Below are 26800 nucleotides of genomic sequence, written 5' to 3'. Positions count from 1 at the left end.
AACCTGGATCCAGGGAGGCGGAGCTGACCGCACAAAGTGGCTCGGGGCCCGGACACCGCGCACGCGCCCCGCGCCCCGGAAGCGCTCCTGTGCCCTCACGGCGACCCGGAAGTGGCCTCGGCCTCGGGCGGGAGGGAAGAGAGCTGTGGAGGCGAGGCTGACGGTGCAGCTGTTGCCTGGACGATGGCGGGGACGGCGCTCAAGAGGCTGATGGCCGAGTACAAACGTGAGTTCGAGACTGCACCTTGCCCGCCGTCCGGTGCGGGGCGTGGACTGCGTCGGTGCGCCGTCGGGACGGGTTCGTGTGACCGCCCGGGGCCGCCCGCGACGTCCGGCTGGGAGAGGCCGGCGTGGGGCTGGTCTGGATACGCCGGCTCTGCGGTAACCGGAGGGCCAGCTGCCCCAGCCTCGCGGACGCCCGCGGGTCGGGGAGGGGCACCTCGCCGGCCTCCTGGGAAGTCCAGGAAGCGTCCTGGGGGTAGTGGGGAGCACATCGTGATGGGCCGGAGGTGAAAGGTCAGACTCGGGTCTCCGCTTTAACGAAGGGTTTTTGAGCGGTGCCACCTACCTTTCTTCTGGGTGGTGTTGACACAGCGTGCTTAGTGCTTAGTGCCCGCAGGATTTTCTGATGTTTGCTGAAGGCAAAGGGGAAAACGAGAACCGTCCTCTGCCTTCTACCGCGGAGGCGCCCTTGGAATCTCGGTGATGAGTGGGGGACGAATGCTCTTGTGTTTCCTGGGACACGGTGGCAGCCTGCGTGCGCTTCAGACCTGCCGGTCAGCTGTCCGACCTTGGCCTGGCCCTCGCCCCGCACCTTCCCCCATCCCCATCTGTGAGGATGGACCTTAGGCAGGTGCCTGACAGCTGGCTGTCTAGAGCGTGCGCTGTGACAGTTGTCGTTATACTGAGGACACTTTAAGAAGAAACTTGAAGATAAACTACAGTAATGAATGTCATAAAGCGAACTGGTCAACATGCGCGCACCCTAAACCGTCTTGGTGGCCCTGCACAGAGAGTATTGGTGTTTGGCTGGAGGGGACCAGTGTTGCAAGTGCAGGCTTAATAAAATAAACGTTTAAATAGTGCTCACCATCCAGTGTTCTCTAAGGTAAGAATGTATATTTAGGAAAGCCTTCTGGGGGCAGAGTGGGGAGATATGGTTCCCCCTGAACAGATTGGGGGTGGGGGCCACTGCCTCTGTCTCCTCATGGGACACCTGGCTGGGGTCAGGTGTCTGGGAACACATGCCGTCTCCTGCCATCCCAGTGTGTGTTGCTGTATCTGTTTGTGTGTTTGGCCCTGTTTCTAGACTGCCAGCGGGTGTTATTTTTGTAGAAGACACTATAAAACCCCTGCACAGGGAATTTAGGTGGCTGCTTCAGTCCAGTCTTTGCATCATTGAGCTTGTATTTTCTCATGTTGTCCCTTTATCGTACTTAAAAAAGTCTAACTATTTCAACCATATTGTCAGTTTGTAGTAATAATATTGTCAGTTTGTAGTAATAAAATGTAAAGAGCAGTTGATTTTCAAAGCTGTATCACAGAAATGTATCTTGTGTGTTTTAATGTGTAAATGCATAACATTTTGGAGTGTGTGTAGCACAGAGCTCTACAAGTGTCTCCAAAGACTCCAGTCCCCGGTTACCCATCAGACACTGACCTGGGCACCGCTGTGAGGGACTTTGGAAGTGTTGGTAACTAAGGAGCTGACGTTAAGGTGGGGAGTGTGTCCTGGGTTGTCGGGTGGAACCCAGTCATCACACAAGGCCCCCAAACAGACGAGGAGGCAGGAGGGGAGGTCAGGGACCCAGTGCAGGAGAAGGACCCCTCTGACAGGGCTGGGCCAGGACCAGAGGAACATGGTGGTCTCTGGAACCTGAGGACAACCCCTGGCTGGCAGCGGTGAGGACCTGGAGCCTCGGTCCTGCAGCCGCTGGGAGTGGGATCCTGCCAGGTCCCTGAGTGAACTTGGGTGGCAGCCTTGTGAGAGTATCAGCAGAGAACCAACTGGCCTGTGGGTGCCCAGCTTCTAACACAAAAATTGTGAGGTCATCGGTGGGTGTTGTTTTCAGCCACTGAGTTTGTGGTCATTGTCACATGAGCTATAAAAAACAACTGCAGTGTATTATGGGGGGGTTTGTTCTTGATGCTGTATCTCAGGAACATGACAAAATTCCACTTAGTGATTCTTTTGTGCCTTAGCATCCTGGCTTGCTGTCCTCCCGCATTTTAGGGTGGTGCATCCTTTGGGAAGGTATCCCCCCAGAAGCAGCTTCTGTGTGCCAGGGATTGGATAGATTTGGATGGGGTTTAGGCCTAATGTCTTGTACTTGAATAGTTATAGAACTGCAGAAACTCTGAGGTGGTAGGACCTTGGGTGTGAGTCTGTTCAGGCTCCTGATTTTACAGATTTTGTAGGGAATTGAGTAACAGACAAAATGATTTGCCCAGGTTCTTACAGCCAGAAAAAAGGAGAGGCAGGGAAAGAACCAAAGTGTCTTAAACCAACCTCTTTTCTTGATGTTTTATCTTCATGCATCTGGGATTTTCTAGGGGTATCATAGATGGACTTGGAGCTCCTGTAGCAACACATCACAATCAAGTGGGCTTAACGCAAAAGAAATTTATTATGTCACAGTCTGAAGGCTAGAAATCCCAGCAAAGTGTTGGCAGGCCTCGTTCCTCTGAAGGCTCTAGGAAGGATCCTTCCTTGCCTCTCCCAGCTTCTACGGATTGCTTCCCACGGCCGGCTTCCCTCTAATAAGGATGCCAGTCGTTGGTTAGGACCTATCCTAATCCGGCGTGTCCTTGTTTTAACTCGATTACATCTGCACAGCGCCCGTTTCCAAATAAGGTTACATTCACAGACTCTCGGGGGCACTGTTAAAGCCAGTACAGTATAGTAGGAACCCCAGACTTAGGTGTGTAGAGCCGAGCCCCTGTGCTTCTGCACCTTGTTGCCCCACAGCCTTCTCTGTCTCAGCTGGAAGCAATCCGTAGAAGCTGGGAGAGGCAAGGAAGGATCCTTCCTAGAGCCTTCAGAGGAACGAGGCCCACCAACACTTTGCTGGGATTTCTAGCCTCCAGACTGTGACATAACAAATTTCTTTTGTGTTAAGCCCACTCGATTGTGATGCGTTGCTACCGGAGCCCTAAGTCCATCTATGATGCCTCTCAGCCTTGTTCTTCCAGTTGTTTGGGCTGCAAGCCTTCGATTGTCTTTGCTGATTCGTGTTATTCTGTATCCACGTGTAGGCTGTTGGCCCACTTTTAGACTTTCTCCTCTATCTGGGGTTCCATGCTGGCCCAGGCTCTGTTGCCAGCACAGGAGGAAGTCAGATCAGGTCATTCTGCCCAGAAGCCCTCTTAGCCTCTGTGTGCCCCAGCCCTTCTGCCTCTGATCTCATCGACTCCTCTGCCCAGTACGACTCTTAAGCCCCGTGGGCAGCCCTTCCCTGCCCCACTCCCCTGGAAATGCCGTCTCTGAACACCAGACACCCTGGCCTTCCCGTTACTGTCGTCCTTCCCTGTCTTTATCTGTTTTTAGCTTTTTAAAGGTTTTATTGTGAAAGGTGTTATATTTTAAACAATATAGGAGGTATACATTCAGATATTACAGTAAAATGACACCAGCTTAAGGAGAACCTTAGCAGGAACTGAGCAGCCTGCAGTGTGTCCTTCCCACCCCCACCAGGAGTGACGACCACCAAATTTTGTGTGCCTTGTTCTTTTCTTTATAGTTCTGTCACTTAATATCCTCCTGCGAGCGTGCATGCCAAGTCGCTTCAGTCGTGTCTTACTCCTTATGACCCAATGGACAGTAGCCCACCAGGCTCCTCTGTCCATGGGATTCTCCAGGCAAGAATACTGGAGTGGGTTGCCATGTCCTCCTCCAGGGGATCTTCCCCTCCCAGGGATTGAACCAGCGTCTCTTCTGTCTTCTGCATTGACAGGCGGGTTCTTTACACTAGTGCCACCTGGGAAGCCTGTAATATCCTCCTACACATTTTACTGACTTTTGCCTGGTTTTATACTTAGTGGAGCTGGGATTGCACAGTATGTATTCTGCAAATTGAGTTTTTGCTCAGCACTGTTTCTGAGATTCATTTATTAGAGCTGTGTCCATTTTCACTGCTGAGTAGTGGTTATGTGTTACAAGTGTTTTATCCCTGTTTGTGCTTTGTCTTTCAACCTTTGTGGTGTCTATTTTCCTAGCCACCCTTTTGTAAACAGTTTTATTGAGGTATAATTGACCTGCAGTAAGCTGGTCTATAAAGGGTTCATTGATGACTTTGGTGTACGTGCAGCCGTCCCACCTCCCCAGCCTCCTCCTGCCTCTTTGTAATCCTCTGGGCCCTATCTTTCCTGCATCCCCAGCGCCCAGGCAATGACTAATCCACCTTCGGTCACGTTTATCACTCTCCTAGTTGTTTGTATTTTCTTTGTTAGAGGTCTTTCACTCTGCAGTAATGTTGCGATTCTTCAAGGTTGCTGCTTTGGCCAGTTGTCGCTCCCTGTCCTTGCAGAGGGACGTTCCTCTGTGTGGGCAGACGCACCACAGCTTGTCACTGCATTCGCCTGTCAGTGGACCTTTGGGTTGTTTCTAGTTTTCTTGGCTGTTACAGGTAAACCTGCTGTGAACATTTGGCTCCCTGTCTTTCTTTTGGGTAAATTCCTGGGTCACATGTGAGATGTGTGTTTGATTTTTAAAGAAATAGCCAAACTGTTTTCCCAAGCAGTTGTACCATTTTACCTCCCCACCAGCAGGATATCAGGAGGCCCACTGACCTGCTGACACTTGATGTGAGCAGGTTTAAAGTTTTAGTCACTCTGCTGGGTGTGTAGTGGTATCTTATTATGGTTTTAGTTCCTGTTTTTATGAGCTATCCTTATATCTTTATTGATAATATGTCTTGAGTCTTTTGCTCAGTTTTTAATTGAGTTTATTGTTTCCTTATTACATCCTAAGAGTTCTTTATATAATGCTGGTGCAGGTCTTTTGTTGGACGTTTTGAAAATGTTTTCGGTTAGACTGTGGCTTGCCTTTTTAAGCCTGCGGTGAGAAGCAGGTGCTGCTGCCCGGTTAGCATCTGGAGTGCGCTGTGCGGTGTGAGCTGTGTGCACTGGCTGTTTGGCAGGACTCTTGCTCCGTCACTTGGCTTCCCTCTGTCCCTTGAGTGACAGCACCTGCGGCTTGCCTTGTAATTTTCATAACAGTGCCTTTAAAAGAGCAAAGGTTTTAAAATTTTCAGTGACGTCTAGTTGATTGACTTTTAAACCATTTCTTGGCTCCTGTGTTACGTTTAAAAAATCATTGCCTAACATAAGCTCGCTAAGGTTTTCTCCTGTGATTTCTTTATACTGTTAATCTCTTATATTTCAATCTGCGATTCATGTCAAGATTCGTGTGTGGTATGGAATAAAGATCAAGGTTTATTTGTAGATTTCCAAATGGCTCTCTGAGTTTTTGAGTGCTGTACTAGCTTGCCTGGGCCTCTGTAACAAAGTGCCACAGGTTGAGGAGCTTAAGCCATGGAAATCGCTTCCTTACATCAGAGGTCCAGTGTGGCAGCACTGCCCCCTGAAGCCTCTCTCCTGGGCCTGTAAACAGCCGTCTCCTCCTTGTCCTCACGTGTCCATCCCTCTGCGTGCTGCGCCCTAATCTCCTTAAAAGGACACCTGTTAGAGTGGATTAGGGCCCACCCCCCCCCAACCTCATTTAATTTTAATTCTTTTTTAAAGATCCCAGTTATGCACTTTTCTCCATTTTGTGCCACTTACTGCATCCTGGAGTTCATCCTGTATGAGGACACAGAGGTGTCCCATCAGTAGGGGCGTCATAATATGACTGATCCCCTGTTGATAGACATTCGAGTCGTTGCCAACTCTTTTGTTTGTTTGTTTGCTATTACAAAAAGGCTTGAAATAACTAACTTTACCCACACGCCTTTTCTTATTTTTACCCTTATGTCCAGGGGATAAATTCCAAGAAATAGGACTGCTGGTCAAAGTTTATATTTTATTTTGTGCGGTATCTATTTTTTAAGTCACTACTTAAAACAATGTTTTTATCAACCAATTATCATTCTCAAGGAATCAGTGGCAAAGAATGGGCATTGCAAATTTCTCTGATATTAAGATTTTGTTTCTCTTTTTGAAGTTGTATTTATCATTAAACATGAAGCAATATGGTTGTGTGTGTGTTTTAAAACCAAAACAGCAGAACAGGTAAACAGAGCGTTGTTTGTTGTTCAGTCGCTAAGTCGTGTCCAACTCTTTGTGACCCCGTGGACTGTAGCCTGCCAGGCTCCTCTGTCCATGGGATTTCCCAGGCAAGAGAACACTGGAGTGGGTAGCCATTTCCTCCTCCGGGGGATCTTCCTAACCTAGGGATTGAACCTGCGTCTCCTGCTTTGGGTTCTTGGGGTTGCTGTAATTCTTTGCTGACCAGTAGGTGCCGCTGTTGACCAAGGATGGGGGCAGGCTGCTGGAGGTAGCGGTTCTCCAGCTGCAGAGTTTAGACCTTGCCCTTCCCTGAAGGGAGGGTGTCATTGAGGGGGTTGGGGGGTAGTTCCCAGGGGAACTCCATGCAGGAGGAAAAAGGCCAGCTCTTTTGGGTGCAAGTTCCTCCTCCAGGCCCAGGCACCGCACTCCCTTTCCTACTGACTATATCCGCCACCCCTCTTTAGCTCTTTGTAGTTCATCTATCCTAATCAGTTGAGGCAGTGACGGATTTTATTTTCTTGAGCTCCAAAATCACTGTGGACAGTGACTGCAGCCATGAAAGTAAAAGACACTTGCTCCTTGGAAGGAAAGCTTCGAGAAACTTAGCATATTAAAAAGCAGAGACATCACTTTGCCGGCAAAGATCCATCTAGTCAAAGCTATGATTTTCCTAGTAGTCATGTACAAATGTGAGAGTTGGACCATAAAGAAGGCTGAGCACCCAAGAATTGATGCTTTCAAATTGTCATGCTAGAGAAGACTCTTGAGAGTCCCTGGGACAGCACAGAGATTAAACCAGTCAATCCTAAAGGAAATCAACCCTGGATATTCATTGGAAGGAATGATTCCAGACTAAGGTCTTCTTACTCTTAGTTACTATGCTTGATCAGGGTCCATTCTCTGTCCCTTCCGGTAGCAAGCTATGTGTTACTGTCTAAAACTGCTTAGTCACATCCAGTGACTTCTCACCTGCTACTTCCTCAGATTTTTCTAGAAGTGGATTCATAGTTGGGTGGTGTTATAATTTGTTACACGTTGCTCTGCACAGAAGCATCTTTGTTGCTACCTGGATTCTAATGCTAGTCTTCAAAGTCATGACATCAACAATTAAAAAAAAAAAAAAATTCCTCAGCATGTCTCTTGGTGCCCGTGTGCACACATACCTGAGTTCACACTCTGGAGATGACTTTCTGGGTCATGTTTATTGTTGTTTAGTTGCTAAGTCATGTCTAACTCTTTTGCAACCCCATGGACTGTAGCCCACCAGGCTCCTCTGTCCATGGGATTTCCCAGGCAAGAATATGTGTCCGTGGCTGAGCAGTGTCCCTGGTGTAGATGGATTGTACCTTGTTCATTTACCATAGATAGACACTTGGGTGGTTTCCTATGTGAGGCTGTTATGATATTCATATGTCGAGAACATTCCCGTACGAGTCTGTGGGCACATACATTTTACATTTTATTTAATTTTACTCCATTCCTGTTTTCAGGTGCCATCCTGTGTTCAGGACCCCTGATTTATGTGTCCAGCCTGGACTGCTCTTTAGGGCTCTAGTCACAGGTCCAGTTTCCCCCTTGACAGACTGCATTTAGATGACTTGTAAGCATCTTTAACTTGATGTTTCAGAACTAGACTGTTTACATCCTTCTGAAACCTGTTTCTCTGGCGGGATTTTCCAGCTCAGCAGCACGCATCCTCCCTGTGGTTCAAGTCTGCCGTGCAGTTGCACCCTGACTCTCCCCGGCTTCAGTGGCCCACAGAGTTCAGCAAGGTGCCAGGGTTTCTTGGGGCTTCATGCTCACGGGCTCCTCTGTAGGAGCAGAGAGGTTGGGTCACCACCCCAGCAGGTGCTGAACGCGGTGGGGCCCCTCGGGGTCCTCTCCCAGGGAGGACTCAGGAGACTGCAGGTCCTTAGTCAGCATTATCATTTTGATCACCACTGTCAACATGACAGGAATTCCCATTCAGTCGGGATATACTATATCAAGTTTGATTTATGAGCTTAAGTCAGAATAACCAGCAGGAGTATTTTGGAAAGTTAAGCCAGTTTGTTTGTTTGTTTGTTTGTTTCTTCATTGTAAAGTGAAAGTGTTGGCAGTTCTGAAAGTGTCCTTTTCGCTGGCAGAAGGAACCGTTCACACAGTCTTGATCTGAAGTGTCAGTGCGGCCGCACTCACTTGGGACAAGCAGAATTCCCGTTTGCTAGTATGTATGCCGTGTCATGTATGAATAGCTTTATATATGTTTAACAGTTTTTTGTTAAAATGCAAGGTAATATGCATTCTTTTTCATGATGGCTTTACCTTTTATCTTACAGAATTAACGCTGAATCCTCCAGAAGGAATTGTGGCAGGTAAGGTTCTGTGAAGTTCAGTCTTTATCATTTACTCCTAACTGCCAAAGTTTCCTACAGAATTAAAGTTGTGGAATTTCTTCTTTGCCTGCAGGCCCCATGAATGAAGAGAATTTTTTTGAATGGGAGGCATTGATCATGTGAGTTCATCATATGTGTTGTTTGGTTTTAAGCCTTTACTGGAAATCAGAACTGTGGGTCACGTTCAGCAGTGTGACTGCTTGGAGGCGTCAACGGAGAGAGAAAGGCCAAGTGCACCTCTTCTGTTGAGTTTTTCTCTGTCTGCTGAACTGAAAGCAGAAAACGACATGAACATTTGAACTAGTTTACAAAACAGAAACCTTTGCACAGACTCAGAGAATAAATTTGTGATTGCTTGGGGGGATAGATGGGGGAAGGGATAGTTAGGGAGTTTGGGATGGATGTGTACACGGTGCTATATTTGAAATGGATAACCAACGGGGGCCTGCTCTGTAGCACTGGAACTCTGCTCAGTGGTATGTGGCAACCTAGAGGGGAAGGGAGTTTGGGAGAGAATGGATACATGTATATGTATGACTGAGTCCCCTTGCTGTCCACTTGAAACTATCATATTGTTAATCAGTTGTACCCAAATATAAAATAAAAAGTTTGAAAAGAAAAAAATACAAACAGCAGGTACATTCATCCAAAGGGAATGAGTGTTTCCTTAAAGCCAGTGAAAGGCTTAGTTAAGTATTTGTATTTGTAGAGTTTCAGAATAATGAAGTTTGGACTCTAGGTTAGCCTCAAACAGAATGGGCTCCGGCTTTGAAGAGTCCCTGAGAGCCTGGGGCCCTGGCGGTGGGGAGGGCTCCTCGGTGCGGTGCAGCCCCAGGCCTCTGGGTGCAGCCTGGATTCGTCTCCCCCCTCCTCGTCCCCCCCCTTCTCCCGTCCCCTTCTCCCCACCTTCCCAGTCCTTCCAGTCCTCTCCTGCTGCTCCTTTGTGTACCGTGTCTGGCCTTCCCTTGTCCCTGACTTAGAGACATGGCTTAGTTCCAAATGAGCAGTGTGGTTCCTGACTTCATTCTAGAAAGGTCCTGCCTGGATGTCATATTTCACTGTTAAGTGTCGCTTCTTGGTAAGAGCAGTGGACTTTTGACTCCAGAGTGTTCTTTGGCTCTGTGACCCAGGCCCTTGTTTTCTTTCGACCTTAGGTGTGTGATTCTTGACCGTTCTTAGGTGGTATTTTAAACAAAATGTGGTAAGGTAGAATTTAGGAAGTTGAAATTAAACTCAGTTTCAGTGTTCTTGTTAGTAAAATGAGGCCTTTCGGTTAGCTAGCAAGTTTTCTTCAGGTGGGGTTTTGTTGGGTCGAGGCATGCTCTGGCGGGGCAGGCCTGGGAGGTGTGTGAGGTTTGCTGGAGCAGGTGTGCGCCTGGGTGTGCAGTGTACTGTTAGCATCAGCAGATGCTCTGCATTTGCTCAGTGCTCATATCAGGTTTCGGAGAAGGCAATGGCACCCCACTCCAGTACTCTTGCCTGGAAAATCCCATGGGCAGGGGAGCTTGGTAGGCTGCAGTCCATGGGGTTGCTAAGAGTCAGGCACGACTGAGCGACTTTTCACTTTCATGCATTGGAGAAGGAAATGGCGACCCACTCCAGTGTTCTTGCCTGGAGAATCCCAGGGACGGGGGAGCCTAGTGGGCTCCCACCTATGGGGTCGCACAGAGTCGGACACGACTGAAGTGATTTAGCAGCAGCAGCATATCAGGTTTAGTCTGAGACAAACTGCTGCTGAATGTTGTCTGTGGAGCTTAGATTCATACGTGAAAATTGGTGTGAAAGTGAGGTTTTTTGATAAGCAAATTGTTTTAAAAATCATCAATAAACACTATCCAAAGAAAATATGTCACACCTAGCATTGCCTCATCGTTTGTTACAGCCAGTGGCTTGGGCCTGTGATGCCCATTTCTTGCCTGTGTGGAAGTGCTTTTGGCAGGAGCATGACTTCACAGTCTGTGTTTGTATCTAACAGGTACTGTCTTTCACCCCCTAAAGCAGGTCCAGACCGGAGGGTACGTCTCCTGGTCAACTTGTCTGCGTTTGAGGCACTCGGGTCAGCGGTAGCTTTTTATCTTTGGGGAAACAGGAGATTGAATCCCGTGAACTTGGTCTGTGATACATCCTTTCCATCTGTCAGGTCACATGCATTCTTCCTGTCCCGCCCAAGGCAGCCTGTCTGTGGGTGCACAGGGGTCAGCGAGCCCCTGATGGCCCTTCAGCTTTCCCAAGCCATGGCTGAGGCGCATTTAACAGAAAATAAGAAGCCCTTCTGGGACACTCGAGCTTTCCAGTGTGTGTGGTGTTTTTTAAAGGATTTACTGTTATGAATCTGTTAGAGTAAATATTACTAATTATAGGTAAATAGTATAAAATTAAACCAATATTTTGAAAACTTATCTTAAAAAGTGATTAGAACTGCTTTTAGGTAGAGCACTTTGTGTTTTAATAGGCTTTTGCGTTAGTGTGGAATTCCCCGGCCCCGGGATCTGCTGAGATTGTGGGTTTTGGTCCTGTTCCAGATCCTTCCACAAACAAGAGGCCGTTTACAAATGTGCTGAAAACATCTATTAGGGAATTAACTGTCCTCCCATTGATTTGTCTCACTCCGCTGTTCTGGCAGACGGCTGACTGAGTTTTGCTCCTTGGTGTGATAGGTTTTCTCTTTCCTCTTTTTATTCTTTGATTGTTTCCTGAGTTCCCTCCATTCCCTTGTGCTTCTAAAAAGCGCTGTGCCTGTTTCTGGGAGCCCGGTGCTGTTGGCTTTGCTGTAGTACTTACCTACGAGGCCTCAGCTGTGCAGCGAGGAAGACGTCTGTTCAGATGTCCCAGCAGCAAATACCGAGAGCCAGTGATATTGGGGCCTCGTCTGAGGATACAGATGTGTCCCGGGTAGCCCCACAGCTCTGTCCTGAAAAAGCAAGGTTAAGGGCCTAGGATGGGAAACCCAGCAAATTAAGGAACAGTAATGAAGTCGCCACAGCCTGTTCTTTGACTAAAGGAGATAGGAACTCCAGTGACTCTCGGCCCAGCTTAAGGTAGATTTTGAGCCCGTGGCCCAGGGGGAAAGGACTGGGGCTTCCGGTCAGTCCTGCTAAGGGATGTGGGTCCCAGGGCTGTGTGTGTCTGAGAGGCTTTATGGTTTTGGGCAGTCGCTCTGCCTCTCTGGATCAAAACCTTTGTCGACAAGTGGCTTCATGTCCACCTTGTCCAGCTCCAGGGTCTCTGGCCTGTACAACCTCAGTGGCCCTTGCTGCGGTGTGGCAGTGGTGGGGGGTGGTGGACACACGCTTTTGCAGGTTAGGAGGAGCCCTGCCGTGCAGGGTGGAAGTTTATCTTCCGTGTCAGGACAAGGCGTGGAGTCCTTGGAGTCTCGCTGCCCGGTTTCTGTCCTACCTCAGGCTTCTTAAAGCAGCTGCCATGGTCGAGCTGCTGTCCCATCTCCAGGTCAGGGCCCTGAGGCTGTGGTGAAATGAGCAGACCCGCCCCCCTTCCTGAATGGCTGGGCCCTTGGCTGACTCCATCCCCGTGTCTGCCGGGCACACTTGGGTCCCAGCTGGTTCACACCGGCTGTGGCTAGACTTCCCCAATCGAGGCCCCTCCTAGGCTGTGGCTAGGGTTCCTGGACAGGCCCTTCCTAGGCTGTGCTTGGCCCATGCTGAGTGCCAAGGCCACTGGCATGGTGCCGCCCTATACCAGGCTTTCATGACGAGTACGGAAGCTGGCTCCCGTTACTGCTGTGGCTGCTCAGATGAACCTGAGCTGTTACAGCACATGTGAATGATTTGTACTGCATGTCCTCTGGCCCAGCAGTTCGCTGCCTGGGGGTCCTTCATCGAAGTGTTATAAAGGACTTATGGTGGTCCAGTGGATGAGAACCTGCCTGCCAGTGCAGGGGACATGGGTTCCATCCCTGATCCAGAAGGATCCCATAGGCTGCAGGACGGCTAAGCCCTTGCACCACACCTATCGGAGCCCGCGTGCTATAGGGCCCTCAAGCCGCAACTACTGGAGCCTGCGGGCCTAGCGCCCGTGCTCCTGAACAAGAGAAGCACCACGATGAGAAGCTCGTGCACTGCATCTAGAGAGGAGCCCCCCTCTCTGCAGCTAGAGAAAGCCCACACAGTGACAAAGACCCAGCGTAGCCAAAAACAAAACCTGAAAAAAAAAAAGAGGTGTTACGAAGACCTGTGTGCGAGGACGTTCATTGCAGCATTCACTGCAGTCATAAAAAAAATGTGGAAACGTCATTGTCCCGCCCAAGTTACGGACGTCCAGTCAGCAGGATGCCGACGGCACGGCCACGTACGGTTCAGGCAGATGTTGGAAGGCAGGTCTAGACCAGTGTTGTCCCTGAGTAGGGCCGCTCCTGTGGGATGTTGGCCATGTCTGGAGACACTGGCTGACACCCCCGGATGGCAGGGGAAGCTCTTGCCCTGTCCTGGGTGGGAGAGTGCTGAGTGCCCCACAGTGCCCAGGATGCCCGAGGTGGCAGTGGTGGTGAGGTTGAGAGACTCTGGTGTGGCCGGGTACATTGAGCAGCTTTATTGAGAAAGGATCTACACGCAGAGTTTTACTTGGATCGAGTGTGCCAAGTCAGTGATTTTTTAGTACATTAAATAAGGAGAGTTTTGCAGTCATTTTTAGAGCATTTTCAGAAAAGTGCTCATGCCTGTGTGCACTCAGTCCCCACTCCCGCCCTCAGCCGCCGGCACCATCGATCTGCTCTCTGACTGTTGACTGGCCTCTTCTGGACTTTTCCACAAGTGGAGTCACAGGATAGGGCCTCTGGCTCCTTCTCTGGGCGTGGTGCCTTCGAGGTTCCTCCGTGCAGCCTGGGGCAGCGGCTCCTGCCTCTGTGCTTTATCTACTGCAGGGATCTGCCCACCTGCCAGTTGTCACGGTGCAGCTGTGAACTTTGGGTCTAAGTGTGCAGACAGGTGTCCCGTCCCCTGGGCTGAATGCCCAAGAGTAGACTTGCGGAGCCACGGTTTCACGTTCCCACCTGAGTGCTGAGTGTTCACTTCTTCACTTCCTCACCCTCTCTGTGTCGTCTGATGCCAGCTGTCCTGGTGTGTGTGAGGTGGGTCTCAGTGTGGGTTTGGTCTGCGTTGCCCTGGTGACCGAGGCTGTTGAGCATCTTTACATGGACTAAAGAGCCATTCAGATGTCTTTCTTGGTGAACTTAGAAACTTTTGCCCAGTTTTAATTGGGTTGTCTTTTATTTAGTCCTAAGAATTCTTTACATATTTTGGATGCAAGTCCTTTATCAGATGTGTAATTTTCAGATATTTTTTTCCCAGTCTGCATATTTTCTTTCCATTTTTTAATTTTTTAGGCCATGCTGTGTGGCATATGGGATTTGGGATCTTAGTTCCCCAACCAGGGGTCAAACCTGTGCCCCCTGCATTGGGAGCCTTAACCACTGGACCACCAGGGAAGTCCCTTCTTTTCAGTTTCTTAAGAGAGTCTTTTGAAATGCAAAGGTTTTTATTGCTGATAAAGTGCAGTTTCATGGGGTTGCACACGACTGAGGGGCTGAACTGAACTGAAAGTGCAGTTTAGCAGTTTTTCCACCTATAGATTATGCTTTTGGTATCATATATCCAAGGTAACAAAGATTTTCTCTTATGTTTTCCTTTAGAAGTTTTATATTTAAAGTTTTTAAATTTAGATTTTGGGGCCTGATTTGGATAATTTGGGGGTATAGCATTGGGTAGGGGGCAGCTACATATCTTTTGCATGTGGCTGTCCCTTTGTCAGAAAAGGCAATGGCACCCCACTCCAATGCTCTTGCCTGGAAAATCCCATAGATGGAGGAGCTTGGTGGGCTGCAGTCCATGGGGTCGCTGAGGGTCGGACACGACTGAGCGACTTCACTTTCACGTTTCACTTTCATGCATTGGAGAAGGAAATGGCAACCCACTCCAGTGTTCTTGCCTGGAGAATCCCAGGGACAGGGGAGCCTGGTGGGCTGCCGTCTATGGGGTCGCACAGAGTCGGATACGACTGAAGTGACTTAGCAGGAGCAGCAGTCCCTTTGTCTTGCACCATGTGTTGAAAAGAAAATCTTTCCTGTATTGAATCACTTTGGACCTGTGTCAGAATGAGTTGACCCTTGGTTTGAAGGTTCTGAATCCTGTCCTGTTGGCCTGTGTCTAACCCTCCGTGAGTGCCGCACATTCTCCGTCACTGCAGTTTGATAGTATGTTTGGAACTTGGGGAGTGTTCTGTTCTCCCTTTTCAAGGTGTTTTACCTGTTCTGGGCCCCTTGTGTTTCCACTGGAATCTGGGGATCAGCTTGTCAGCATCTCTGAAGAAGCTGTTGGGATTTGATCGGGATTGTGCTCAGTCTTTAGATCAGTTGGAGACATGTTGACTGTTTAACCATCTTGAGTGCTCCAGTCCATGCACATGGAATGTCTCTCCACTTACTCAGGTCTTGAAAAACTCCTTTCGGTGGTGCCATGATGTGGTGGGTGGTGTGAAGGTGTGACTGGATGCGTGTGGAGGGAATCCTGGAGGGTAAGCAGACTCGGCAGTGGCCGCCTCAGCTGGGTCAGGAAGGGGAGCATTTGCATTTATTCTCTATGTTGCTGTGTTTGCGTGTTTTCTAACGTACCTGTTTTCTTTAGAGTCAGAGTTTATGTTGTCGATGCTATTGTCCATGTCAGCATTCGCTATGACGTTCTTGTAATCGATGGACTTATTTTGTGAGCTTGAAATATAGTTCAAATCTATTTGATGTAAAGTTTTCAGAAATTTCTGTTACAGGCAAAAGTTAGGGGATAATTGTAGGCTACCTTTAGAGAGATTTAATCATGAAAATAATTATGTGGAAGGAAACTGTATTTGTTACTGCCGTGCTTTCCTGAAATGGAAGCCTGGTGCTTTTCTTCCTCAGAGTGACCAGCACTGGTTCTCTACATCAGGACCTGGGGTGCTGAGAACACAACGACAGAGGCTTGCGGCTGTCTGGGCCCGTCCCAGAGACAGTGCTGAGGAGGGCTGGTCCCAGGTGGCTGTAGACACTCAGCCCAGCTAAGACCACAAGGCTCCCACTGGCCCCCGGGACAACAGCTCCCTGTGGCCTGTCCTGTCTGTCCCACAGATGGAAGTCCTGTCAGCAGGACCTTCCTGGCAGCTTCTGCAGCCCCATTGCTGGCCAGGTGGCCCTCATACAGCAAGCGTGCCTTCAGTGACTTGGGGGCCTTGAAGCACAGCAGGGCACCCCAGAGCTGGAGCCCTGGCTTCTGGGGGCTGTGTATGCAGCCCATGTGGGCAGGGGAGGCAGGGGCTTTGGCATGAAGCTTTGACTGAGAGCAGAGCCCCTGCTCTGGCACCCCTTGCAGCTGCCCGCCCGCCTGCCAGCTGGGTGCTCCCTGTGGTTCTGCAGTGTGTGGGCAAGGGCGGTGTGCTCCCCTGACTGAGAGTGTCAGTGAAGCCGTGTGCCCTTCTTTTTTATGCTTTCATATGCTTTTTTTCTGCTTTTTATGGTCCTGGCTTTGGAGAGTAATTGTTCCTAGGTGATCCAGTTCAAGGGCGTGCTAGTGAATGGATTTACAGTCTCCATTACTTCAAGCCTTGTATGTACATTTGAGACATCTTGTCTGTGTGCTGTGACAAACTTGAAAAAGAGAACAGCATGAAAACAGCTTCTTCCACACCTGCTGCAGCTGGAGTGACGGGCAGGCTGCGGTCCTGGAACATGCCTGGCGGGCAGATGGCTCACCGAGCCCAGACACACCCAGGTTCCACGGTGGAGTGCCCTGGCTTCCCCATCGCCTTCGGAATGCAGCCGTGGGCTTCTTGTGTTATCTCTTGTGTTACAGTTTTAGAGATGAGAAGCAAAGCACAGTTCTTCACTTGAGGGTGATGTTGGAAGATTAACCCCGGGTATCTCCAGTGTTTATTGGCTCTACGAGTGACCGCAACCACTGTCCTACAAGAGGACCGAGCCTCGCTGGGCCTGGTCGGGTGGGGGCGTAGGTGCTGCGCTCACGGTGCCGGCCCCAGCCTCTCGCTCCCCTATAGCCAGGAGAGCAGAGTGGACTGCTGCTTTTACGGAGGAGACCAAGGCCATTCTGCTCTGCTCTGAATGCTGGTCTCAGAAAGGAAATAAAATACATCTCTCAGAGCTCTGCAGTAATTGAGGCCATCATTTTAATCAATTACAGTAGAAAATAACTCGTAGGCTTTGAAGAGTTTGTTTGCCTCAGATAAATATGGTTTTGAGGTGAGGCCCTCTTTAGTGGAGGAGGAGCGAGGCTGTCCTAAAGTGTGGCGAGAAAGCTGTCCAAAAACAACACTAATTATGTCTCCCATCTAAGTTCAGGAATTTACTCGATAGCATTTTCCGTGAAGTCAGCTGGCTTGCCACCACTCATGTGGGCACAGCCGCATGCTGGGCCAAGGCACTGGGTGTCCTGGAAGAGAGGAAGCCCCCATTTCAACCAGTAGTGAACCAGAGCATTTGAAAGTAGCTTTGATATTTCGGATGTGGGAGCACTTTAGGAAATGTTTGATCTTGCTTCTGAAGCTGTGGACGACACAGTGGGTTTTGTTTTATTTTAAAGAAAGCCCTGTTATGAGAAACAAAGACCTGTTATCAAAGTCTTGAGCAAATACTAGTTGGCTCAGTCCAAAAACACGACCTACCTAGACATTCTTTTCTGTTCTGGCTCGGAGCTGCCAGGGACAGTGAGGCGCTGCGAGCCTTCCTGGCATGCCTGTGGCCTGCTCTGCAGGCTCCTGGGTCAGCAGCCTGGGCTGTGCTCTGTGCCGCGCCCCCTCAGCCACCCGATCTGGGACCCGGCCCGAGGTAGGGGGACCCTAGCCTTCTTGGCACCCCCCCTGGGAGAATGCGTGGGGAGCCCCGCAGTGGTGTTCATCCTCTGCTGGAGAAGTGGGCGGGGTGCAGACCCCTTCAGAAGGGAAGGCTTGGGACAGCTGTCGGGGAGCCCCCCACACTCGCCCCCTGTGTGGCCGTCCTGTCCCAGACTCTGGTACCGCTGTCTTGGACACTCGTGCACCACACTGACCAGCTTTTCCCTCTGGTCTCCCCCAGAGTAGCAGGGACACAGTTTTCAGAATCCACGTGTGTGTCTTCCATTGAGAAAAAATAGCTCCACCAAACCCTTGTTGCCTTGATCTCGTTTTGACCATTTCCACCTGCAGCCCAGCAGTGGCGCAGCGCCAGCTCTGCTGCGCTGGGCGCCTTCACCAGGGAGAGGTCAGGTGTGTCTGCACAGGAGCCTCTGCTGTAGCGCAGGCTTTCTGTCCCCTGCCGTCTTCAGGGCTCGCGTGTTACATTGGCCTCAGGCCCTCTCTGCTCCTGTGAAGAGAACAGGATCCCTCCTCCTTGTTGGACTGACTGCTCTTCCCAAAGTGTTGCCCTGTGTCAACGTGTGTAGCTGTTATTCGTCAGTTCTGCCTCCTTATAAACGTTTGCTTAGGAAAGCTGGTCTAAGTGTCAGGCCTGTTTTATGAGACGTTTGTATCTGTGAGGGGAGGAGGTTCCCCCCGTCACACTGTGAGCAGGGTGGCTCGCCACTCTCTCTGCTGGCCTTGCATCTTGTCTGTTGTTCAGAATAGTGTTTTTAAAATTTGACAGGACTTTGAAAGTGGTTTGGCCCGTTTCTGCCATTTTCCGCACGAGGAGGACGTGAACCCAGGCAGGCAGGCGCGTGCCTGGTGACAGCGAGGACTCGGGTGACTTTCGGCCCAGGATGTGGAGCGAGCCCAGGCCTGCAGGTCAGGGCTCACGGCTCACACACGTGCGCTCGAGCCTCATCAGTCAGCCATCCCTGTGTGTTCTGGGTCTGCCCCTTGGAGGTTACAGAGTCACTTCTCAGGCACTTTCAAAAGCTACAACTAGCCTTCGAGATACCAGCTGGTGGCCGCGTGTTCGTTCAGTACAGTGGAGCCTGCTCTAACACGTGCCTTGGTGCGTGTCTTCATCGTAGCATGTAGTTGTACTGCGCAGACAGACGGGATCCTGGGCGCCCGCATGCCGGCTCCGGCTCTCTTCTCTGATCCCGCTCCTCTGGCAGGCGCTGTGGCCTCACTCTCACCCTTGCTAATGTGAAACTCTGCCTGGCCCGCCCTTCATGGTTTAAGCCGGATTGGAAGGGGACAGCGACACAGTGCTTCCCATCCAGAGGCAATTCATCATGTTATTTAGATCATCTTTTCACCTGCATTTATTTGTAAAGCAGTAGAAGTATCTTGTACTTATGTCTAAAACATGATAGACTTTGAAGAAAATCTACCTGTTTCTGTTTCTCTTTTTATATCTTCCAGGGGCCCAGAAGACACCTGTTTTGAGTTTGGGGTGTTTCCTGCCATCCTGAGTTTCCCACTTGATTACCCGTTAAGTCCCCCTAAGATGAGATTTACCTGCGAGATGTTTCACCCCAACAGTAAGTGGTCCTGAAGGAGTGTGCTGGCCCCAGGGGCGCCTGGAGGTGCGCGCAGGCGGGCGTGCGTCGCGTGCTGCGGTTCTGCCGTGTGTGTGGAATTTCCCATAATACACCATTAGACAGTCACTGTGGTCAGTAGCGGCAACTGAAGAAGTCAGCAAGTTCAAGGTGGTTAACAGTAAAATGCAACTGTGAAGACGATTGTGTGTAATTAAAAATAAGATTACATTGAAGATAAATACATTCTTTAAAATGACACCTGTGATGTAGTTTAAAGACAAATGTGGCCAATAAAGTTGTTGAGTTATGGGAGTGCTAATAGTCTGATAATATTATATTTGATGTTCAGATAATCAGTATGGTTTTAAAATTTAGCCTTACAGGGAGTGAGTATGTGTGCCACTTTTATTTTGTTAGTTGTTTTTGAGAGAACTGTGTGACAGCATCATGAAGGTTGGTCAGTCCATAAACACTGAGGCAGATTCGCCAGCAGATTCGCCGTGGGTTGCTGGGGTGCCGCAGTGAGCAAATAGTCAGAGGTGGGGGCTTGACAGTCAGGAGCTCCCATTTGAGGGCAGCGATGGGCGCTGATCACAGGGTTGTACAGATGAGAAGCCCCATGGGGGCCAGGAGGGCACCTGCGATGGGGGTGTGGAGCCCCCCTCCCGTGGGAGGAGCAGCAGGGGTGGCCAGGGTCTGTGTGGGGCAGGGAGGGGATCTGGCCTGTGCAGAGGCCCCGTGTTGGGGGTGCAGGGGAAAACCAGGGTGGGCCTCTTAGTGAGCATTAAGGATTCTGATGTTTGTCTGAGGAGCAATGGAGGTCCGCTGACAGGCTGGGAGAGGGTGTGAGGGGGTGGAGAGGCCGGCATGACCAGCGTGGTCTCAGAAGGGCCACGGTGTGCAGTGCAGAGGGCAGAGTGAGTGCACAGGCTGGGGCTTTGCTGTGGCTGGAGGAGAGAGACTGTCAGCCTGGCACCAGCGGTGGGTGCTGGTGACGAAGCCCTGTGGGTGGCAGTGGGCCCCGGGGTGGGGAGGGTGGGTTTTAGGAGGCCACACTAATGGCTGCAGTGGGGTGGGGTAGGGACACAGCTACTTCCTGATGCTCCTGGGGCAGCAGTGCCATCGCATGGTCCTACACTCTGAGGGAGTGACGCTGAAGTTGAAAACTGGACGTGTCCTCTCTGTCCGTGGCAGGGAGAGCTGTTCAAAGTGTCCTAGGTGCTGCCTGGGTGCCGTGTGTGTGGACCTCAGACGGACATCCCAGTGTCCAGGACAGATGGCACGTGGTCTTCTAACCCTTCAGTGAGAGCGCAGCAGCTGCTGGGGCTGGATGTTGGGGTGCAGGGGCAAGGTGTGGAGGAAAGGCTGTTTAGAGCTGCTCCCTCTGCTAGAGGGTGACAAGATGGTGGAGGTGAAGTCAGCCAGTTTATTTAAAACTGCCTGTTACTGTTACCACTTAGCAGCCTTACAGGCTGACGAGTGATCCCTGGGTATCTGAGTCTGTACCGATTCACCTGAGAGCTGTGAAAGGAAAGTGACAGGTGCATCTTGAGGGTCTGGTTAGGGGTGCTGTTGATGGAAGATGGGTTTCAATTCAAGCACAGCTGATTTCCAGAGAATTCAGGCGGTCATTTTCTGTTAGAATAAGTTACCAGGAGAAATCTCAGTACCTATGTTTTTCTGGATAGTTAAGTAATTCCTGTAGCCTTTATCCTAGTCACAGGAACCTGTGTTTTACACAGTCCAGTTCAGGGGTTTAGTGGCAGAATGAGGATTATCTGAGAAGCTCGTAATGAGAGTGTTGTGAAGATCCTAACTACGTGAGACACGTGGGTAGAATATCTGACGACCACATGGCCTTTCATTTATTCCCTTGGATGTAATACCTGTAAAATCCGTATGAAAATGGAGCCACCGCATGGGGACTAGGGCTGTGCAGACCGGCCCAGCACCGTGTTCGTGATCGAGCGGTGCCCTGGGGGCCCGCTGGGCCTGTGGGCGGTGTGTGGATGTTCGTGTGGCACCCAGGCCCCGGTTGTGTTGTGGTGGAGACAGCTCCCCTCAGTGGCCTCTGCTCACGCCTCTTCTCCGTGGTCTGACTGGGTGCCCAGTCACCAGCATTCCCTCGGCTAACCGTGTGTGTCCTGCCCCGCAGTCTACCCAGATGGCAGAGTCTGCATCTCCATCCTGCACGCTCCTGGCGACGACCCCATGGGCTACGAGAGCAGCGCCGAGCGCTGGAGCCCCGTGCAGAGTGTGGAGAAGATCCTCCTGTCGGTGGTGAGCATGCTGGCAGGTAACGCCACCCCGCCGCCCCAAGACAGTAGCAGTTCTGGTCCAGAGAAGAGACTTGACACTGGGACCTGCTTCTCTTTCTTTACTAACCCTTGTCTTGCAGCTCGCTGGTCCTTCCTGAGTGGTGGTGTTCAGTCGCTCAGTCTTGTCCGACTCTTTCCGACCCCATGGACTACAGCACGCCAGGCTGCCCTGTCCATCACCAGCTCCCGGAGCTTGCTCAAACTCATGTCTATTGAGTCTGTGATGCCATCTGACCATCTCATTCTCTGTTGTCCCCTTCTCCTGCCCTCAACCTTTCCCAGCATCAGGGTCTTTTCTAATGTGTTAACTCTTTGCATCGGGTGGCCAAAGTATTGGGGCTTCAGCTTCAGCATTAATCCTTCTAATGAATATTCAGGATTGATTTCCTTTAGGATTGACTGGTTTCATCTCCTTGCAGTCCAGGGGACTCTCAAGAGTCTCCTCCAACACCACAGCTCAAAAGCATCAATTCTTCGACATTCAGCCTTCCTTATGGTCCAACTCTCATATCCATACATGAGTACTGGAAAAACCATAGCTTTGACTATACGGACCTTTGTTGGCAACGTAATGTCTCAACTTTTTAATACACTGTCTAGGTTTGTCATAGCTTTTCATCCAAGGAGCAGGTGTCTTTTAATTTCATGGATGCAATCACCATCTGCAGTGATTTTGGAGCCCAAGAAAATAAAGTCTGTCACTGTTTCCAATTTTTCCCCATCTATTTACCATGAAGTGATGGGACCAGATGCCATGATCTTAGTTTTTTGAATGTTGAGTTTTAAGCCAGCTTTTTCACGCTCCTCTTTCACTTTCATCAAGAAGCTCCTCAGTTCCTCTCACTTTCTGCCATAAGGGTGGTGTCATCTGCATATCTGAGATTATTGATATTTCTCCTGGCAGTCTTGATTCCAGCTTGTGCTTCATCAAGCCTGGCATTTTGCATGATGTATTCTGCATATAAGTTAAATAAGCAGGGTGACATTATATAGCCTTGACGTACTCCTTTCCCAATTTGGAACCAGTCTGTTGTTTCATGTCCGGTTCTAAGTGTTGCTTCTTGACCTGCATACAAGTTTCTCAGGAGGCAAGTAAAGTGGTCTGGTATTCCCATCTCTTTCAGAATTTTCCAGTTTGTTGTGATCTATACAATTAAAGGCTTTAGCATAGTCAGTGAAGTTTTTCTAGAATTCTCTTGCCTTTTCTGTGATCCAGTGGATATTGGCAATTTGATCTCTGGTTCCTCTGCTCTTTCTAAATGCAGCTTGAACATCTGGAAGTTCTTGGTTCATGTACTGTTGAAGCCTGGCTTGGAGAATTTTGAGCATTACTTTGTTAGCATGTGAAATGAGTGCAGTTGTGCAGTAGTTTGAACATTCTTTGGCTTTGTCCTTCTTTGGGATTGGAATGAAAACTGATCTTTTCCAGTCCCGTGGCCACTGCTGAGTTTTCCATATTTACAGGCATATTGAGCACAACATTCCAATACCTCCACTAGCTTTGTTCATAGTGATCCTAAGGTCCACTTGACTTTGCACTCCAAGATGTCTGGCTCTAGCTGAGTGATCACACCATCGTGGATAACTGGGTCATGGAGATCTTTTTTTGTATAGTTCTTTTGTGTGTTCTTGCCACCTCTTCTGAATATCTTCTGCTTCTCTACCATTCTGTCCTTTATTGTGCCCATCTTTGCATGAAATGTTCCCTTGGTATCTGATTTTCTTTGAAGAGATCTCTAGTCTTTCCCATTCTGTTGTTTTCCTCTACTTCTTTACGTTGTTCACTTAGAAAGGCTTTCTTATCTCTCCCTGTTACTCTTTGGAACTCTGCATTCAGATGGGTATATCTTTCCTTTTCTCCTTTGCCTTTCACTTCTGTTCTTTTCTCAGCTATTTGTAAGGCCTCCTTTTTGCCTTTCTTCTTTTGGGGGGTAGTTTTGACCACTGCCTCCTGTACAGTGTCATGAACCTCCTCCCTGAGTAGTTGATGTATATTCTTCTTTGCTTTTTTATTTGGTGTTAATCGCATACTCTTCTCTAAGCATAAGCTTACTTTTCGTAACTGTGGACGTAGAGATGGTCTTGTGTCTGTCTGCCATGTCATTGGCCATGGTTACCTGTGCTCTGACCTGGGAGTCCTGCTGTATTACAGACACCGTATCCTGGGTGTAAAGCTCAGGCCACACTGACTGCAGCCTTAAGGCCACAATCTAGGCTCTTTCAGGTGTAAAGCTCAGGCCACGCTGACCGCAGCCTTAAGGCCACAATCTAGGCTCTTTCAGGTGTAAAGCTCAGGCCACGCTGACCGCAGCCTTAAGGCCACAGTCTAGGCTCTTTCAGGTGTAAAGCTCAGGCCACGCTGACCGCAGCCTTAAGGCCACAGTCTAGGCTCTTTCAGGTGTAAAGCTCAGGCCACGCTGACCGCAGCCTTAAGGCCACAGTCTAGGCTCTTTCAGGTGTAAAGCTCAGGCCACGCTGACCGCAGCCTTAAGGCCACAATCTAGGCTCTTTCAGGTGTAAAGCTCAGGCCACGCTGACCGCAGCCTTAAGGCCACAATCTAGGCTCTTTCAGGTGTAAAGCCCAGGCCACGCTGACCGCAGCCTTAAGGCCACAGTCTAGGCTCTTTCAGGTGTAAAGCCCAGGCCACGCTGACCGCAGCCTTAAGGCCACAGTCTAGGCTCTTTCAGGTGTAAAGCCCAGGCCACGCTGACCGCAGCCTTAAGGCCGCAGTCTAGGCTCTTTCAGGTGTAAAGCCCAGGCCACGCTGACCGCAGCCTTAAGGCCACAGTCTAGGCTCTTTCACAGCCGCCAGTGGTGCAGCCACAGTAGTCAATCCCAGGTGAGGACACGGGGCGCTTGGGCCACTCCCTGAGGTCAGCTTAGAACAGAGGAGTTAACAAGGTGAGGGGGTGGGGCATTTGGGGTGAGCGCTGAGCCTCATGGTGGCACTGCAGGACTGGGTGTGGCTGGAGCCCAGCTTGGGGAGGTTGCCCTGTGGACAGGTGCTCTCCCAGAGCCTGGCACTCATGGGGCTGTTAGACCATACAGCAGCGCCCACGAAGAGTCGTCCTTGCAGCCCAAGTGCTTGAAGCTGGAGGGGAAGGTCCCAGCTGAGAGGCGGGCAGGGCTGGGAAGACCCTGGAGGCTCAGTGCCTGGTGTGAGGGGGCTCCTGCTCCTGCCCTGACGGCAGGTGGAGGGGTGTTGTCTTTGGGACGGGAGTCCAGAGGGAACAGGATTTGGGGAAGAGCAGAGTTTGGGTGTGAGTGTCCACCCTTGACGGGGGCTCTCCAAGGCCTGGCCGTGGAGGTGAGGTGTGGGGCTGTCTCTGGAGGAGGCAGGAGGGGACGCAGCTTGGAAGGACTCCCGTAGACGGGACACAGGGGCCTCAGAGGAGCCAAGGGAGGAGTGGGCTGAAACCCTGGTCGTGCGGGGAGTGCTTCCATGGAGTGGAGAGGCTGGGCCCCACGGCTGCTCGGCCGACCAGCTGGTGTTAAGGTGAAGCCGTCGCTCTCGGTGGAGAAGCCCGAGAGCGGCTCGCACCACTCTTCAGCCTGGCCCCTCAGGAGGAGCTCTTCTCCCCAGAGAGCTGACAGCCTCCCACAGCTTCTGGTCTGCCTCGTCCCCTCCGTGGGGAGATGCCAATGCCCTTACGGGATATGGGGAGTCGTGCCAGGCCCTTCCGGGCCAAGCTCCTTTCACCTGGAGATTCTCCCTCTTTCAGAGCCCAATGACGAGAGCGGCGCCAACGTGGACGCCTCCAAGATGTGGCGGGATGACCGGGAGCAGTTCTACAAGGTCGCCAAGCAGATTGTGCAGAAGTCACTGGGGCTCTGAGCCTCCCGCGCCCGTGCACAGCCGCGCGCAGAGGCACTGCCAGGCGGTTCGCGGGGTTTCCTCTGGGACACTCAGTGACAGGGACGCTCTGTGCTGGTACCAAAAAAGGCGAGCTTGCAGAACCACAGCATCTGTGTTTTTTGTACCTTTTCCACCCCAGGCAGGCTTTTCTTCTGAAATGCGGGCTTCCGTAGGATGATGGCAGCCAGGCGCAGCTGGGGCGTCCTGCGAGGGGCGCGGGGACCGGATGCTCTGTCACCGCCGCCTCTCCCGCTGACGCGCCTGTGCACCCAGCACTTCCTGGCGTGGGAGCGGTGAGGGGATGTGCCAGCCCCGTGACTAGAGCCGGTGACTCTCCTCCTGAAGATCTGGGGCCTTGTTGCCCAGGCGGAGGGCTACAGCTGGCTGTCTCCGGGGTCCCTCTTGGTCCCCTTGCCCCAGCAAGGAGCACACGGCTTTGTTTAAGTACCTTGTTTCACAAGCAGGTTTTTGTTCTTGCAGTCTAGTCATATTTTTCATTTGTTGTATGTTACGAATAGTCACATTTAGAAATACTGTCAGGAAATAAATACTTTTTAAAAATGTGGATTAATGAAAAGGGGGTGCATAGAAAAGTCTTGTGCTGGCTGTAAGGCCCAGCGTCTTCCCTGCTGGTGTTCACTGCAGCTCACCCTTGAGTCTCGGGTACTAGTACGTTTCCTGGAGTGCGAGCGTGTGAAGCCAAGACACCTTTTGGGTGTGCAGGAGGTTTTCTTTTCCAGTCTGAAGGCTAGGAGGTTCTGAGCGTGTGTACACAGTGGCTGTGGCAGCAACTATGACTGTTGGGACAAAACCATTCTTTGCAGCTTGGGAGGGGAAGGCAGGGAAGGCCTCCCCTCAGCGCAGAGCACAGAGCGTGCCTTACCTGGACCTGATTGGCACCTGAGAAGCGTGGTGCGGGTCCCGGGTCCCTGTCGTGGGCGGGCGCTCAGCTGTGGTTCGTGATTTCGAGACGGTCTGCGTGCTCCGACGTGGGCAGCTCAGCCCTGGGGATTACGTTTCAAGCAATAACAGATCTGTTGCGTGCAGAATCACACATTTGGCCTGTTGCAAACAGGTTCAATTTAAATAGGAGTTTTATTTTTGAAATAAGGGACAATCTACAAGACGTACAGGACACTTGACATTGTGCTGTCCTTCGCCCTGCTCAGCGTGCTGCGGGCAGGGCTCTGCTCCCTGCGAGCTCACTGATGCTTGATGTTCAGCAGTTCCGGCTAAGAGGCTTCTGTGGGAACCCGAGTCCTCCTCCTCAGAAAGGGGTCATTTACAGGTTGAAGTTTAGTCCGAGGACTGCTCCTGGGAAAGGGGTGGGAATGGAGGTCTCGCACGTGGTGGTGCTCACAGGCCCGCCTGGGGCTGCAGCGCTTTCATGGAGAGGACAAAGCGGCTGTGGGCTGGGTGTGAGGGGTGGGCACTGTGGGGTGCAGTGGCCACAGGGCAGCGAGCCCGGAGACGGTGCAGAGGCGGTCCCTCTGCAGAATGTCTCTATTCATTTGTATTAAATGAAACGAGAGAGTCCCGTGGTGTCCTTATTCTGTGACAGAGTCTAATTCCTACGGTAAAAATAAAGTTCTATTTTCCCCCTA

The 26800-nt window shown here is 50.7% G+C and overlaps 1 protein-coding gene across 5 annotated transcripts; it reads left to right on the top strand.

Moving 5' to 3' along the window:
- Positions 1-68: 68 nt before the first annotated feature.
- On the top strand, positions 69-26800 carry UBE2G2 (ubiquitin conjugating enzyme E2 G2). 5 transcript variants are annotated; one of them, XM_055569820.1, is made up of 6 exons: positions 69-226; positions 8544-8579; positions 8674-8719; positions 18903-19021; positions 21177-21301; positions 25063-26800. In XM_055569820.1, the coding sequence occupies exons 1-6, from the start codon at positions 184-186 to the stop codon at positions 25372-25374; spliced, it is 681 nt and encodes a 226-aa protein (XP_055425795.1). In that variant the 5' UTR covers positions 69-183; the 3' UTR covers positions 25375-26800. The 5 variants fall into 5 exon arrangements, with proteins under 5 accessions (XP_055425795.1, XP_055425797.1, XP_055425799.1 ...); XM_055569822.1 differs by having other exon boundaries at positions 73-226; positions 21177-21317; positions 25063-25297; XM_055569821.1 differs by lacking the exon at positions 69-226 and adding an exon at positions 8368-8431.

This window comes from Bubalus kerabau, chromosome 2 (assembly GCF_029407905.1).
Source record: "Bubalus kerabau isolate K-KA32 ecotype Philippines breed swamp buffalo chromosome 2, PCC_UOA_SB_1v2, whole genome shotgun sequence".
In the NCBI taxonomy this organism is placed as follows: Eukaryota; Metazoa; Chordata; class Mammalia; order Artiodactyla; family Bovidae; genus Bubalus; species Bubalus kerabau.
The sequence above is the reverse complement of the archived record's forward strand: the minus strand, read 5'-3'. Positions and strand labels throughout refer to the sequence as shown.

Bases quoted from the DNA above. Each gene is read 5' to 3' on its own strand.
- UBE2G2 (XM_055569820.1), top strand. From the start codon at position 184: ATGGCGGGGACGGCGCTCAAGAGGCTGATGGCCGAGTACAAAC. The intron at 19,022-21,176 runs GTAAGTGGTCCT...CCTGCCCCGCAG, and splicing joins CGAGATGTTTCACCCCAACA to TCTACCCAGATGGCAGAGTC. The intron at 21,302-25,062 runs GTGAGCATGCTG...TCCCTCTTTCAG, and splicing joins AGAAGATCCTCCTGTCGGTG to AGCCCAATGACGAGAGCGGC.